Source organism: Dromaius novaehollandiae, chromosome 2 (genome assembly GCF_036370855.1).
Source record: "Dromaius novaehollandiae isolate bDroNov1 chromosome 2, bDroNov1.hap1, whole genome shotgun sequence".
NCBI lineage: Eukaryota > Metazoa > Chordata > Aves > Casuariiformes > Dromaiidae > Dromaius > Dromaius novaehollandiae.
In genome coordinates, this window is record NC_088099.1 from 151,040,920 (window position 1) to 151,058,550 (window position 17,631).

At 42.6% G+C, this 17,631-nt stretch overlaps 1 protein-coding gene across 1 annotated transcript in view; it reads right to left on the reverse strand.

Moving 5' to 3' along the window:
* Positions 1 to 3,485: 3,485 nt before the first annotated feature.
* Positions 3,486 to 17,631, reverse strand: part of SYBU (syntabulin) — a 42,273-nt gene continuing 28,127 nt past the window's right edge. Inside the window, exons 4-7 of the mRNA XM_064507808.1 lie at positions 10,414 to 10,516; positions 7,783 to 7,986; positions 6,591 to 6,740; positions 3,486 to 5,582 (exon numbers count right to left, since the gene is read on the reverse strand). Coding sequence (XP_064363878.1) covers positions 4,469 to 5,582; positions 6,591 to 6,740; positions 7,783 to 7,986; positions 10,414 to 10,516 — 1,571 coding nt within the window. The 3' untranslated portion in view covers positions 3,486 to 4,468. The remainder of the gene's footprint in view (positions 5,583 to 6,590; positions 6,741 to 7,782; positions 7,987 to 10,413; positions 10,517 to 17,631) is intronic.

The following is a 17,631-nucleotide window of genomic DNA, read 5'->3' on the forward strand; positions in this document are numbered from 1 at the left end:
GGAGAAAGTAGATTTAGAGAAATCTGTATTGCTTATGATAAAACTTATTGGAAGCTACATCTCATTAAAAAAAATTGAGTGCTTATTCTTGCCACTTCTAGGAGAGTACAAAGTAGATACTAATAAATATTCTCTATTTATTGAAAAGTAACAAATCATTAGCTAGTAAGTAATAAATTTGAAACATGGGCCCTGAATATGTTATAAAAGTGCTTTTCTTCTTTTAGCCATCAAGTATGTCAAAAAGCATTAGCTGCCTTTTCCTTATTACATGTCAGCCCTCTTGGGTTGATTTCCCTGCCCCCCCCCATGCCCGCCCCCCCAACCCCTGCTGCATACTGGCACTGATTTGCTGTTCTTCCCTGCCATGTACCTCCCCATTTTCCAGTTCCAGTCTAGATAGCTGAGCACTGCTGCTCTAGAAGTTACTCCTGTCTCATCTGCCATATTCCTGTATGTCCTGGCATAAAGATAAGAATCTGCTGTTCTTGCAGGTATTGTCTTGCATATTAAAAACCCAAGTGCTGTTATCTGTTTCTTCTTCTTTCTTCTACTAACTGTCCCTACTAGCTGCTTTTTATTCTCAGTGGATGTCAAAACATTTTTGCTAAACCTTTATATAGCTGCCCCTCTGACGATATATTTTCCTCAGTTTGAGTTCTTGTGGGATCTTGTACAACATTTGGATACAGTTGTTTTCATTCTTTCCTGTTGCCACAGCCTCCTTTCCCCTCTATGCACGTAGCCTGTTTGCCATTTCTTTTTTTCCTAACTAGAATCTGATCTTGATTGCTTTCAGTGTTATCCTTGACCATGCAGGACTGACCTGCTGTGACTGGAAAATCAATCATTCTTCCCTCGACTGTGCCACCAATGTTTGTATTTGAAATATCCTGTGCTCAGTTTATCTGTCTGAAGGGTTTTGAAGTAAAATGCTTGTTTGTTCTACTCACGTAGGACACTACATAAATAAAACATGGCCTTCATTTTAGTACATTTCTAGAGCTTGGGATTTGGGAGATGTAATGATTAAGTTATTCTGGGGAAAGGGGAGGGGAAGTTAAGAGTTTTGTGAGTGCGGACATAGGTAAGGATACAGGTGAATCTTTTGTGGGAAGTTGGACAGTCCTGAAGCTTGAAAGTTTTCTGCAGCTTAGGGATGTGCTGGGAACCTCTAAGCTGTATGTTAAAAAGTATTTTCTGTTCCTGGGTTGGAAAGTAAATGGGATTATTAACAGAATTTGGTTCAGCTGGGGAAGGAGCTGACTTGGTTCCTATGCTATCTTGCAAGCTTGAATTTAAGCACACACCTGCTACTTTACCCTAAGTCTATGAGCTGCTTGTCCTCCTGGTCTGTATGTTTTGAGGCAAGATTTTTCAGTGCTGTATGGGTGTGAATGTTTCCTAAACTCAGAAGAAAGGATAGATTTTTTTTTTTTTACTGACTAGAACTGTTTGGAGACTGATGGTCCTTCTAGCTACTCTATACAGCACTCTGGGGATCCAGCTGACACATGACTAACACTTGAGCCAAATGTTAGAGAAGGGAAAAAAAAATTAAGATGGTCTGTCTGCTACAACTGCTGGGATGTTCTCCTGTGGATTGAGATTAAAAAGGCCAGTTCCCCAAGGTCTGGGGCTGGAGCTTGGTACTTCAGGCTTGGTACTTCAGGCCTCTTACAAAGGCCATTTTGGGCTGTCTATATCCTTGCAGTATGAAAGAGGAAAGGGGGAGACTTGGAAGGGATCTGAATTTTGAGTAGAGATCAGAGCAAGGATTTTTATTGCTCTTGTGATGGGGACTCTGTAACATAGTTAGAATCAACATAGTCTGAGCATAGTTAAATACCTTTTGAGAGAGGAGTGAACAGAAAGATTTTTAGGGGTAGGAAGCAACATTGATGTTATTCTAGTGTTAGTGCCTTATATCTTGAACAACACATTTACACCGCTAAATGGAGCCTGCCAGAATCATGGTTTAAAATGAGTTCAACCCCTGAATTTTTAAAATTTAAATGTATGGAGCTTTGTGCTGCTTTGCCTGCTTGCTACAAAAGAAATCTATGCAGTTGCAACTGAATGCCTCTCCTAAAACTGAAGATTATTTTTCCCCATAAATTATTTTCTATTTTGCCAGCACTCAGTGTAGATTGCTTAAACAGTAGTGGAGGTAAAAGATAAATCCAAAATTGTAGTAGAAATGCTAAGAGAAAGGCTAAGAAATTGTTCTCTTAGCATTGAAGAGCTGTATTTTGAGGTAGGAATAAGACTTTTTCCAAAATGTTTTTCAGTCCTGAGGGGAGATACTTAGGAATGACATAATTCTGATGTTAAGTGTAGAATCTGCATTAAAAAAACAAAACAAAACAAAACACCTCTTTAAAGCAACGGTGACCTTTGGATACCTATGCATTGTGGTAGTGGTATAAGGCAAATGAGCCAGCAGGGACCCAACTGTGCATGAGAGCATTGAAGAAGGTGATAAGCCAGAGAGGGCAGAACGCTCTCATGGCTGTCTTCATGGACTTGTGCACAGTCATACATCACATAGTCTGTTGGATTTCCTTACTATAATCCTTAAGGAACCCACTTAAATCTTTGTTGCAAACAAGTATTTCAGAACAGAGGTATCACAGGGATGTAAAAGATCACTAATACACTCCTGTAAGCATCTGTGTGTGTATATGTGTGTGTGTGTGTGTGTGTGTGTGTGTGTGTGTGTGTGTGTGTATGTATATATATATATCTTGAATGCCAGTTATTCCTGCTCCCTTGTGGTTTACTACTAACTCCCTTGTTCCCAACAGCTGCAAAGCAATGCATGAGCACTGTTGGGCTTTGCAGTACGCCTTCTGCTCTGCGCTGCACGGGGGAATGTCATACTTGCTTTGCTGCAGGGGAAAACAGGAGGACAGTGAAGCTTAAATGTCTAGAGGTATTGTTGAAAGTCTGTGTGGAGCCGGACTAACTGGATTATCATCTCCATGTCATGTTGCCGTCCTCTGATCTATGCACAGATCTCAAGTTTTGGACATGGAGAATTTGTGCTTTAATGGCCACAGTACATCTCGGAGTACGTACTGAGACTGCGTGACTCAGCTATGTTAAAAAGGCTTTCTGGATTTTTCTAAAATGCCAGGAAGACTGATACCCTCCTGGGAGTGCAGAAATAAAAGCCTACAGGTCTCCAGAAGCTTGTGCTGGGTTAAGGATGAGGCCACTTGAATCTGCTGATGCACTGCGTGGGTGAGTCAGAAGGGGCGGCTGTGGCTCTGCAGACAGCACGGAGCCTTTTCTCTTGCTGAGTGCTTCCACTTGAAGCCATTATTAGGTTTTCTCCATCCAATTCTGTTCTCAGGGTACTGATAGCTCCTTACGCCCCCATACAGTTCCTCCCCCCGCTTTGTGTGTGCCTGTGTGGTATCCCCACCAGGAAACTGAATATTCTTTTTATTGCTTTTGCTACAATAAAATACTCTCCCACGTTTTTAACATGCTTACTGTATTTGTGATTATAAAGGTAATTTACAATAAAGCAATTAAATAACCAATAAGTTAATACACAATACATTTATACAGAGTATTTCACAGGGCTTGAATGACTATCAAGTTCCAATACATTTAAGACCTTAAAACAACATTAATATTCAAAGTGTATCCACATCCACATTTATCATTGTAACAAGATTCAAGACTCCCAACAACTTATATTTTTGGTTACAGTCCCTTTATACGCACAAGACCGGTGGAATGCTCGAGCAATTGTGTAATTTAAAAGAGCACTACACGAGACAGGCATAAACTATGTGCTGGAAGCTGTCTTGGAAATATGAATTTTCTAAATTGAATTGACAATTCAGACGACAAATGGAAAGCGCTAGCATGCTTTCAAGAGTACATGTGTGATACACTTAGTGGAAACAAGTCTCCATGTCACTTAACACTGTAGTTTCACAAATGTTTTAGGTTAGTGCTGCCTATAGAAAGTTCCCACCCTCTGTGGCCATTCGTTCCTTTAGGCAGCCTTGAGCCAGCATAGGGCCTTTGTACGCTTGCTCAGTGAAACAGCCAGGGAAACGGACTGACCTTTAAAACTAATTCAGCAAACAAGCACACAAAAGTGGTGGCCGTAATTCTCCTTCATTTCCCTGATCGCTTCTCACTGTGCAGATGTGGTGGAACACAGAAGACACCAGCACAGGGGAGGGACATGTGGCTGGGAGCAGGCAGGACTATTTCTGTAGGCAGCGGTATTAGCCTGTGCCAGTTAAAAACATCTTGTGGAGCTACACGGTTCAGCTTCTCTGTTTTGAAACAAGGAACATGTTTCGAACCAATTTACAGTGCAAATCAAATAGTCAAGAGCAAAATAATGGATTCTGCCATAAAATACAATATCTTTTTATGATCTATCTCAACCTTCTTTCCCTTTGCCTCAGCCAATTGGTGCCTGGTAATAGAGTGGGATTTAGGTTTTGATATTGAAAGGTGTACGACGTAGAGAGTGCAGGGCCACCAAGCAGCAGCCACGAAGCAATGCTCCGATATTATAAACGGGATCTGTTCCTCCTCTCTGAGTACTGAATGCCCACAGGATAGTTGGTACAACAGGGGCTGCTACAGCTAGAAGATCTACAAGGAGATTGCTACTCCAGTATCTCTTCACAATTCCTGTCTGAGAGAAAGTATTGACATACCCAAAAGCTTCATCATGAGGGTCTGTAAAATCAAGTTCTTTCATGAAACGGTTTTCATTAACTCCGCAATCCACTTTGCTGCATGGAGACTCCATAGGAGACAAAAGAATGGCAGAGTTTGGATCACTTGGAGTTAAGTCTACTACTACACCAGAATCACTGAAGCATCCAGAAGGAAATTCATCCAATTCCTTTAGTACAGAAGCTGGGCTTAAAGGACTGCTATCTTGAGATCTGAATATGTTTTGAATGAGCTGCTCCACATCAGGGCTATAGGGCACCACATCAGTCTGGATGGCCTGTTCCACCACCATGTTGTTGCTGCTTTCCTCCTCTTCCGGGGAAGACATTAGTTTTTCATCAGGAACATTTTCAAACACCTCTTGATTCACAGCAGGACTGAAGAGAGCTGGATCACCCAAGTCAGAAGTTGTGGTGGTCAAACTCTCTTCAAACGAGTCAGTCCCGTTAGCTGTGTCTTCACTAAGAAGCAGCCCACTATCTGCCATCTCCTCCAGCGCTTGGTCCTCTGTGACTAGGCTGTCTGACATTTTGGAATACAACACTAACGACTTCCCTGGTGAGCCACACATGTACTCCAGACACTGCTCGTCCCTCAGAGAGCCATTCTGCGCCATCTCCATGCTCTGAAGCAAAGACTCCAGTTTCTTGTTTTGAATGTTTATGTCTATGAAGTATTTCTGAATGCCTTTGTCTTTCTCAGCCAAGCTGTTTTTCATGGTTTCAATAACCTGCTTGAGTTGTTTAATTTCCTTTCTTGCTTCCTTTAAGGCCAGCTGCGCCTCCACACGATGACACTCTTCTTCAATCCAGTCTTCCCTCATGCGTCCCAGCTGAGCCTTAAGCTCTTCTATTTCTGTTTCCCTGTAGCAAAACAAAAATGTTGTAATAATTCTGCTTGGGCGTCAATTAAAGAGTCAAAGAGAAGTTCCCCCGAGCTGGAATGGCTGCGCTGCAGAGCTGCTCCAAGGAGGAGGCAAATTCCTCTATGCACCATTTAGTGCCACTTCAGAGAGAGAATTGGCAGAGGTGCAAGGAGGCTGCCAAGACAAGCTGGTTAACTGCTCTCTGGAGTCCCTGACCGCCCCACTCAAGCAGCACATGCCTGCTTTCCATGTAGGCAGCTCTGCATGGAGCAAGAGGCTGATGCCTTGGCTTGCAGGCAAGTGGGGAGCTACAGCTCCTAAGTGAGATCCAGCCCTTACGAATGCGGAGGTCAGGCTATCCTGAGCCAGACACGGGGCCCCTGGGGGTCCCAAGAGTCTGCACTGGGATTCTGCTCAAATGCCTCTTTTTGCCTGATTGGGGTTCTGTGTGATGGAGACCCAAGCCTCAATCTGCACTTTTTAATTAAAGAAACTACATGTGTTGCTGTGTAACGCACATTGTCACTCCTTTGCTCAGCATCAGTACAAAGGTATGCTGTGCAAATTTCAACCTAAGCAACAAAAACACAGGCAGGCACATGGGTTTGTATAAGAGCTTTTCTTTCACTGACTGAGGTGGAACAGAAGACTGAGGTGATACATATTTGCAGGCATGAACTGTCTTCTGTATAAAAGGTCCTGATGCTAAATCCAACTGATAAGAAATGTCCTCTTGAAATATTATTCTATTAGGCAAGTTCAAAGAAAGGAAATGAGCCGATCATATTCATCAAATTTATAACTAAACTGAATAGTACATATTCAGTGAACAGGCTATGAAACCTGAAATGCCTAAAAACAACTTAATCAGACTGACCATATTTTAAATTCCTTAGTTAAAACTTCCGTGAGATGAAGAAATGAAAATATTCAGGATTCTCCCTCAAATCATTCCGAATAAATCTGACCCCTTCTTTATAACTCTGATTTCAGAAATGAAATGTACCTTTCTTGAAGTTTGCTCTCAGATTCCTTCAACTTTGTTTTTAAATGTCGTACTGTAACTTCTTTCTGCTGCAGAGGAGTCAAATACTGCTCTGGATTTGGTGGCTTAATGCCATGATTCTCACCACAAGACGTGTATCTCCCTGATCGCCTGAAAATTAAAAAAAAAAAAACCAAAAAAACCAACCACCACATAACATCACTCCGACAGTTCTTTAGTTTTGGCAGAAAGAAAGATATCACATTGACTGATACAAAGCTGAGTTTACACTTGATTCATTTTGAGCTTCTCTCAGCATCAGCACAAGTGACTCAGCCTGGCAAATCAAAGCACTCGAGGAAACTGCTGATTTGTGGCTATAGTAAAAAATTTACTATTTATTGTACTTGGTTTCAGTGCAATTACATCAAATGAGATATTTGACTTTAAAATACCTAAACATCCTCTCATCTAAAATGGGTGGAGTTTTCAACAGCAGACAGCAAGGACACTTGCAAAGGCACTCTTACTTACTAACTAAGTTAGTGTAACAATTCAGTTTAGATCCATGTATGAAATATGAAATCAAGCACAGTGAAAGTAGTTTCATGCTATCTATCTCAAGATATATATCTGGCATGCCTGACAGTGAGTTGCCTGAGGGACAAAATGAGAGAGAGAAACAGCAGCAGAATGGAAGCCACATCCAGGTGGCAATTCAGTCTCTGTGATACGTGAGACCTCCTGTGGAGGTATCTGTTTTCTGTACGTGAAACTGCATTCTTTAGGTAGGTGCCTAAGGCTAAGCAGGGTGAATTTTTGCATGAGTATACACTCATGCAAACCCTACTACATCCAAAACTCTCTGAAGCAAAATGAAGCCTTTTATATGAAAGAGCCACTAAAGCCACATGAGAATTGATGGTATGAAACCACATGAAAGACCCTGCCTTGGAGTGAAAACCAGCTACAGGAGACCTTTGACTAAAAGTAGCACTGAGTTTTACAGTGCTGAAACAATCAAAGCTTTCACACTAGGAGAAAAACGTGGGACGGAGAAACTTGCTGACTGTCCAACAACCAATATGAAAAGTCACACCTATGTTCAGGAGCAAGATGACTTGCTCCCCAATCCAGAGAGCTGATTCCACATTTGAGGGTGGAGAAGGTAAGTCAGTGCACCGAATACTGGGAGGATGAAATAAACACTTGCCTCATTACTGGGCTGCTATCACTTCCTTTGTATGAGCCTGAGTTACTGCTACTGGCTGAAGAAGCTCCATAATTCTGATGGATATTAACAGGACTCAGCTGATTTCTGCAGAGTGTTGACAAAAGGTCCTTTTCACGGGAAGTAGGTGGACTGCCTCCAGACTTGTAGGATGAGGATCCATTATTCCGACCATAAGAGCCACGACTGGAGGGGGGACCAAAATGGTTAAAGCATATTAGATAATCCCCATCACACAACCCATTGTGTGTCTTATTTTAAACACAACTTTGTCTATCTGTCTAAAACAGATAAATAACAGTGAGTGCCTGGGAAGAAAGAAAGTCTTGATATCCTCAGCCACTGCACATTCTTTCATTGACTGTGAGGGTCTTAGTTTGAATTACGTGATCCAGGGAAACCTCTGGCATTTTCACATTTCTCTGTTTATAGTACAATTTCCAGTGATTCCATCAGATCATCCATGTTCTCTGAACCGCTGACTCCTTTAAGTAACTAGAGGACTGCAATCTTGACTAGTTCCAAAAGACTCACATTTCAGCTTTTCCCTGCCAGGCCTGCAGAGAGATGCCTACCCTTGGAGGCTGAAGGAGGGTTCTTGTAAGAGTGCTTTCACGATCCTCAGCAAGCAGCTTGAGGGATCACAGTGTGCAGCGGAAACAGATTTTGTTAGAGCCACTGTTCTTTTGTGCCTTTGGCATACTGGGTGCTTCAGCTGTCATTGTCAGCTATTCATTTTCTTAGATATAGTTTGAACCCTACTGAGAGAAGGCTGAAATGGTATTAAAATAGACAAAGAAAAGCACAGCTCTTTTCTTTCTTCCAATTTCTCTCATACATATCTACCTTTCTTTTCCCAATATTTATTAAATAATCTGATTGTTAATTGTGTGTGGTTGAAAGCAATTCATATCTGAACTGTTCAATGGCTGCCCAAAAGCTATGGCACTCTGAAAACAGCTTTTAGAGGTGCATTTTTATTTTGTTCAGTTAATTTGCTTTCCTACTGTGCCTCTACTTTCATTTTCTCTCATGGAATTTGTTGTACTAAACTGTAATAAAGGAAAAAGGGCAGGTTTCAAAAAATATGGAAAAAGGCAAATCCAGCCAGTGAAGGAGAAGGATAGAACATAAAAAACAAAATACCATAGAATTACAAAGCAAAATCTCGTCTTAAAATTGTCTGAACTGGTTTCCTCCCTTCTCTGAAAATGGAACACTTTATAAGGAACAGATGGTTGAGTGGCTACGCTGCAAATCTTCATCACAGTGCTGTGGTTTGGGGGATTTTATAATTATTTTACAATAAAGTGCAGGACTGTGGTTTGTGACAATACGGAAATGTTTCATAGCGAGTTAAGTCAAACAGTTAAAATGAATGTATTACAAAGAAGACGTCTCTTCATTTTGTACAGTACAGCATCAATTTTTGTGTAAGGCAGAATCTGCACATAATGTAATAACAGCAATGCATTTGGAGAAGCACTATTATAGAGGACTTCTAGCCAATTAAGTAGGGCAGTATGGTCTAATTTAAACCTATATTTAAACACAACAATATATGCAATTACATATTCTCTTACTGAAAAAGTAAAGGTCATTTTAGGACTTCATATTATATTTAGTGCTGCTTTTTTCACAGCCAGTACTTTACTAGTTAGATTTATTCTAGAGAGAGCCTAACTACTGTTTATTTTTCTAACAGTCTCATGACACGGATAGGAAACTCTTCATTAAGCATCATTCTGCTGATCCCTGTACACTGGGGCACACTGTGATCTTGGAGAAGCCTGTGTGCCTTGAGCATATGGGTATCCTGCTGTCCTTCCCCTGCCGCCTGCCAGCTCCACTCTTGTGATTGCACAAAGGGCAGGAAACAAATCTTTCAGTTTGAACTCTTTCCACCCACTCAGAAACTGCAATCAGCAGGGATTGCGTGGGCAGAGCACAACGTGCACTGCTCTATCCAAACTCCCCAGTATTCAGAAGCAGTTCACATGTGCTATGGAAAAAACTAACAGAAATCTTTTATGAAATGTTCATTTAGATAGATGACTATGATTTTTTTTTAATTGTGTATAGGTTACTCATATAAAGGTTAGACACAGGTGCTTTAGAAATGATCATTTAAGGCAAAATTATCAGCTTCTTCCTAGGAAAAATAAGCTCATGACCTGTAAAGGTGTATGCTGAGCTGACAATTTACCACAGAAAAAAAACAAAGTGATATGACCAGAAGGTTAAGGTTAATCGGTTAGAAGCACTGCTGTTAACTAACATATATCCAGCCGTCTCCCCCCCTATTCCAGCCAGTGCCTTTTTTACCTTACCTGATCGAATCACAAATGCTCGTTATGAATAAATAACAAAAAAGTGCCAGTTAGCTGATCTTATGGCATATTGACAATTTTTGTTGTCCAAATACAGCATTTTTGTTCTCTCTCATATCGCAATTCTGATTGGTGTAAGTACTGCCAGAGAGCACACTGTAATCCAAATTGTTTTAAAACTCACAGTAGTGATATTATATGTATTAGCTGCAAGGCATTACAGAGTAGTCTCTCTCTGCACTAAGCAACCCTTGAAATATATAGCACAAATTGCTTTGCTTACTTGCGAGAAAAAGAAGATCTTTTGCTTCCAGCAGCAGACATATGGACTTCAGGAGCTGAAATACTGCCTGTGCTGCTTGAAGAGCTAAAATCAGCTTCACTCCCTGGAAAGGAAAAGGAAAGGGTAAAACACGATGGAAATTTTAACTCGAAGACTGTTTTCAGAATAACAATGAATCACAAGCATCCTTCCTTTGTCTGTCTTGTGTGAATTTTAGAAGTTGCATGAATTTTCAAACATCCCTGAGGACAAGCACTGGACATGTTCCAGATTTTCAACAATTCCTCAGAACTGGCAATTCAACGAGAGTAGAAAAAAAATTGGGCAGAAACTTCTTCTATGGAAACCATTTTAGAAGTAGGCTAAAAGCATTAGTTATGACAACCTGTTTGCTTTCTCACAGTTATCAATATACGAATGAGGCTGCTGATAGGGGTCCTTCAAAAGCACAGTGATTAAGAACATACAGTTGTTACTGCATTTCTCTTTTTTTAAACCACTGGGAAGTACCACTTACTGGGGAGAAAGCTTGTTCTTTTCTGCTTTCTCAGATGATATATATGTATATAGGTTACTAGAGTAAATATATGTATATATATTTATATATGTGTGTATATATGTATTTAGATTTTCATGTGGCACAGAAGCATAGTAAGACAGTTCTAACAGATTTTAAATAATCCAATAATAATGCGTGGCTCTCAAGTGCTTCTTGGGTGTTAAGCCATACTATCTGATTACTGACTGTCTATGGATTACAGCTTTTATTTTCCAGGCTCTGTTATATACACAAAAAATGCATTCCCTTTGCTGAGGCCAGAAAGTCTTATCATCTGGAAAAAAAACCCTGAAGAAGTTAGCTTTTTTAAATCTCATTTTGTCACTCAAATGGCAAATTTTCCAAGCCATATCCACGTCTAATGCTGCAGAGTCACAATGACGGATAATAACGTTATTTCAGGGAATGGAAATAACTTTCTGACACACTTTAACAACAGCTGGTCAGCAGGAAGAAACATCATGATTTACATAGCATCTTTCATTTGGGAATTTCAACGCACCTTGCAGCCATTGACTATCCTAGCATTACCCAAATCACACCCAGAAGTTGGGGAGGGGATCTGCCCAAGACCATTGAGCACGTGCATGGTGCCCTGGCCCCACGAAGGTCCCCACGCACAGGCGGATCCTTCCGGGGCCACCTAGGAAGCCAGGAGGAACAGCAGGAGGCCACCGAGGTGATGAGGCCAAGGAGGTGGGCACCTTGCTGCCCTCCCAACGCAGGGAGGGACACCTCCAAGCGGGGGCAAGGCTCCCTAAGGAAACTCATATGGCAGACTTCCTGACAGGGTTTATACCCTGGTTAGAGGCTTCCCAGCAGTTTGTACCCTGGCTCTCCCACGCAGCCCCTGCCACCCTTTGCTGGCTGTGCTGAGTGGTGGCCCTTCCTGTGTGTCCTTCAGAGTTGCCTCCACCACCCTGCACAGAAATACCACTCAGGTGAGCAGTTGGAGACTTATCACAGAAGAGCTTCTTTTTTTTTTTTTTTTTTTTTTTTTTGCTATAAACCACTTTTCCACGAGGGGGAGATGCAGCTACAGCTACTGTGATAGCCACCGTGACAAATAAAACCTCTAAGTTCAGAGATAGTTAAATCTTTAGCACAGCTGACTGGCACATCTCAGGCTCCTGAACGCTCTGGACTGCAAAAAAAGGCATTGTTAGAGCATGTTTTCACAGACACAAAACCATTTAGCAAAAGATGTTAGCCGCTTATGGTCACAGTGGTCTCAGAACATACATCCTCTGATTTAACCCAGTAGAGTTTCCTAATTTCACAAAGTCCAAGTGTCAGAACATACATTACTCATTAGTCCAACCTGTACATTCAATCTCAAATACCAACTGAGAAGAATTGTTCTCTTTTTGGCAAGGAAAGCACTGCCCTTCCTGTGATGTCTTCTTGGTTGTTTGAGTGCTGCAGGATTCGGCAGGATCAAGCTGGTTTTACTGTGTTTTTTTTTTTTTCCAGTTGCAAGTCTATGAGATATAAATCAGATCACTTTTGTTTACCCTTCACAGACATGGAAGCGAAGAAGTTTAAGAAACTCAAGAACAAAACCAAACTCAAGCTATTTCCAGTTATTAACTGGATGCTCTTGCGATGACAGCACAGAAGCCCATTACAGAGGAGTCACCAGAGGAAACACATTTCAGAGTCGAGTCTTGGCTGTCTTCATGCTGAAGTGCTCTAATTGAAAAAGCAGTAAAGACACACATTGTTTCTAGTTATTTAACGCTCTACAACATCCCGACATAAAAGGTATCTACAAACTACAGTTTTTGGAAGGGAGGAAGTCTTTCCCAGCTAGAATTGTGGGCAGCAGTAAGGTTGCCTTCCAGATAACCCTTGGCAAACACTTCTGCGGAGGGTGGGAGCAGGAACAGAAGCAGCTGGAAGCCGGAGGTATTGAATCTGTTAGTGGGGTGTGATGAGAAGTCTGTGACAGAGCGGAGAGTTCTGCCTATTAAATAGTAAAACTGATAGACCAACAGATCTCAGAGGAAACGGATTTTACAAGAGGAGTTTGATCTACATCTGACCCCTGAAACAAAATCTCTGGCTACAGCTGGTCTGTACCCGGGTGTCCTAGAGGAACTGCAACACTTTGGTTCAGAATGTCTCAGAAGGCCAAATTACCTTCACAGGAGGCTCATGTTAGGTGCAAAGCTGGGCACCAGGTGCAGAGGGCAGCCTGAAGAGGCTGCTTTCACCTAGGAAAGTATATTTTGGCCTTAACACAGAAACACAGACACATACTCTGAAACACAGAGTACATAAAGGCGGCTTTAAACATCAGCCCCTTTTCCTCTGTGCTTCTTCTACCTCAGCCCAGCCCAGAGTATTCCAAAGTCTAATTTCAAAACAGAAAAATGCACAGCCTAGTTCTTGAAAACGGTATCCCCAGGATCCAGTCTTACTGCTTTTAATCAATTCCATACCCGCTATAACATCCCTGAACAACCAGACCCATGGTGACCTGTGTCACTACAGTCCTAACCAAATAGGAACCACATGCAAAGATAGGGAGGGCAGGGCAGGAGGGCAGCAACAAAGCCACATTGGTTCATAGAATATTTATATCATGTCTGCAAATGCAGATGGCAACTATCCTCTCCTTGGGGAAGCAAAATGACCGTGGGACACAATGTCTGACGCTGCAATAGAGTTCTCCTGATAAACAAAAAACATCTAACAGATTAAAGTCCATACAGAATACTGTCTCAGTATCATGCTAATCCCAAATTTAATTTTACAAACAGGACCTGAACAGGTAAACATGTCACATCATAGATTTCATACCTCCAGTGTTCGGGCCCCCAACACATTCCTGCCCTTGCGAGACGCCAACAGCTTTCCCAAGCAAAGCACTGGCTCCTACACAGAGAACATGAGCCCGAGCAGAGGCTCATCTATGATTAAGCAGACCACAACATAATCAGATCGTGTTATTGAAAGCATTTCAAGGCAGCAAGGCTTAATAACAGCCTCTCCCTGACCTGTTTGGCTTGGAGCGCGGTGCCGGGAAGGGCTGCCAAGGCAGGTACTGCAGATAAGGTTTAGCAGAGCCTGGAAATGCAACCAGCTCAATTTCTGAGGTTTCTGAAAGACTGAAATACATTTGAAACAGGAACTGCTTCTCTGAAGCAAGAATTAACCTCTCTGGCCCCAACCCCGATAACAGTTATGCACATCCTTAACACTGAGCACAGGAGACTACTCATGCTTAAAATTAGGCAGTATATATTTATAGGATCTTCCAGAACTTTTTGTAAATTAAAGAGGTCACAGTTAGTATTCCCAAGTGTGATAGCTGATGTTCAAGCCAGCTCTCATGTAAAAATGCTTGACAGTAATGTTACTAGGAGACTTTTAAAAATACTTTCTCCCATTTGGTAAACGTCTCTATGTAGAATAAGGCATTTACCCATACATAATATAAATTGTAACACATCCTTGTGGGTAAGTATTACTTCCATCTTCCAAATATTTTAATGAAGAGATGAACGTCCTTGTCTGACTAAGAGCAATACAGGCAGGAGCAGAGTACGGCCGTTCCCCAGCCGCTCTCCAGGCTGTCCACTACCCAAGGCAGCCTGTTGGCTATTTTTGTTGCTGTGACAATGTGATCGCAAAAGCTCACAAATTCAAACAGCAGAACAGCTTCAGAAACAGCATTAACCATGAAAGACACTGACATTTCTGAAAAACATACTCTTCTGTCCTGAACGGCTATAACACTTGCTTTGCCCTGGTCTGAGATTTCCCCATTTTAGAGGATCACATTACCAACCCCTTCCTGCAAGACGCCGCACGTTGAGCTGCCAGCTTCAGAGCTGTCTCGTTCGAAACTCATTCATACATATTCTTCCCTGTTCTCAGCACTGGAGCCCCAACAACCTGCCGGCAGGGCGGCTGACGTGGGAATCGGCGCTGAGGGAAGTGCTCGTGCCCCACGTGCAGCGTCCGAGGCTGCGGGGCCACGGCTCCGGCCTTGGGCTGCTGGGGACACCCACGGCCCTCGGAGCCCGGGGAGGGACGAGGTGACAGCTTGCGCTCAGCAGTGGTTATGCAGATGGACGGCCAGCACGGCACTGTCACATTTTCCAGAATCTCTCCTTGCCTTGAATGGAGGAATGAGGTAGTGCAGCACGTAGCACCGTCCCCACGCTTTACTGGCAAAAGGGACACAGCACCAAGCTAAAAATACGCTGTGGACAGCATCAGGCTTTGTGCTTTTAGCCTTCTCGGCTTTTTGCTGCCCTGACAACGCTGTGACCGTCACACGGCCCTGGCTGAGACGGCGGGGAGGCGGAGGCGTGCCCGGCGGGGCAGAGCGTGTGCCGTGCCGGCCTGCATGGACACGGCAACGCAGAGAGGGAGGGAGGCGACAGTCTGCTGTGCACGGCTTCTCAGCGCGCTGGGCGCTGGGGATCACCGACCTGGGAACCAGCGCGTTCCCGCCGGAGCCCTGCAACCCACCGCGCACCCTAGCACTAACTACCAAGGGCAGATTTGCCAACCTGTGCATGTGGTTATATTACAAACACTGCATATATATTACACAATACATATATTACAACTACATTACAAACTTGAGGGGTTGAGCAGAGGGAGAGGGAGCTCATTGTGCAAGGGCAGTGGGGTCTCCAGGGATGCTGGTACGTGTTTATCCAGCTGGTGCATTGCAGCCATCGTGCCTACGTCTGTGAGCGCAGAGCAGCCACACCTTTAACTGCGCTGTTCTCTGAGAATAATGATACGCTACCGTGATCATATAACACATATAATTAGCAGCTTTTACAGGTAGAACAGGCTAGATGTTTTGGGGACACCACAGCAGGCTGCAAGCATGGAAGTGCCACATCATATACATATGTGTATAGAGACAGTATGCGTATTCCTCACACGGAGACACACAAACATCCACACGCATGCGGAGTGTGCAATCCAATTCTACTGCTTCTAGTCATTACGGACAGCCCAAATACCATGTCATATGGCCTTCTGGCCTCAGATGGTACCAAAATTACACTTGTACTTTAGCATTTAATATCTTTCCTTCTTTAAGAATAAAGTTGGAACTTTTTCACACGCATTTTACTGATAAGATTAAAATACAGAAAAAAGGGGAAAACTTCAAGCAATATTTGTAACAGGCACATTGACAGCTGATCAGCAGAACTGGACTTCCAAAACTCAGGATTCTTATGAACTTATTAAAATCTAGCCATATTTTGTATGTCATTTTTATTTACAGCTTCAGTACTGATCCATAGCTGCCAACTTATATAAACCACAGAACTTACTTGTCTTGAAACTCTATAAACAAGGACTCTTTTATATATATATATATCAGTCTTGATGCTGGGTTTTGCATTTAGTCACCCAATGAAACAGAGCTGTAAATAAAACAGTGCTGACAGAGACAGCTTGTCCTCAAGATGTAAAGCACTTAAATTCTCTGAGCTTACTTGCCTTCAAAAGCATCCTATTACAGGGCAAAAGGACCAAAATATGCATACACATTCACCAGCCCCATGCAGCAAATAGGGAATTAAATGGCGCACTGCCTCTGCAGATAGTTTTCTCTAGAGACCCCAGCATAATAAAAGTCCAGCAAAGCCATGAGAAGCAGCTAGAGAAGTAGAGAGGATTCACTTGTACTGTACACTATTGAAGGGATTTGTATTTCTAAGCGATTTAGTTTCATTTACCTTGAAACCTTTAACACAGAGCCACATCTTTAGTTCTAACTTTTCACAGCATAAGTAGCGTCTCCAGGAAATATTAATGAGGCTCCCTTTCGACTGAATATTGTTCCTGCAAGAATATTTCTGTACGCAACAAGCAATCCGAATCATTATTCACAGACAGCCATAAAAGTAAGAAAAAGGGGCTGGAAAGAAGTGATGAGCTTGCTTTAGTATTTCAGGCTTTTTCTTCAGATAACACCCTTAAAAATGACTTGTTTCAACGGCAATGTCTCCCGCCAGGAAATGTACTTGCTTGCCAGCGTGACGCCCATAAGGGGTCTTGATTTCAGTCCCAGGTCTTAGACTTATTACGTATTTGACTTATTATTACTATACTTGAGACTTTTACCTTAGACTTACTATTAGATTTTATATGAAACAGTAATCAGACACAAATAGAAATAATCCTGGGAGCAAGGAACAGGACACAGGAACCTCCCCTGCACGTGGATGCTCTGATCATTGGGCTACAGAAGCTCCTGCACGTTCTCTTTCTGCCCGTGTCTCATACCCTGCACTGCTATGAAGTACATGGGATAAGCTGGGGATTCCCACTGGGTTTCTGTGGTTCAGGACCTCTTATGAGAGGTGTGGATTTGAACTCCTTTGGTCTAAGGAGGGCACCGAACTCAAACCTTTCTCATGGGCAAATGCTCTAATGGCTTAGCTGTTACACGAAACGTGGAGGTACCACCAGTGCTGGCCACATTTTGAAGGAACAAAAAGCGCTGGTTGCCAATATTCACAGACAAGGCCTAGTGGTGGCAAGGACGTTTGGAGTGAATTTGAGGCATATGTGGGCACACTCAGGACTACAAGTAAGTGGCTAAGGCCGGGAGCCACCCCTCTCTGCCATTTCCTACAGACTGTAGAGGGTTTTTTGGCTTGGTGTGCTCTCAA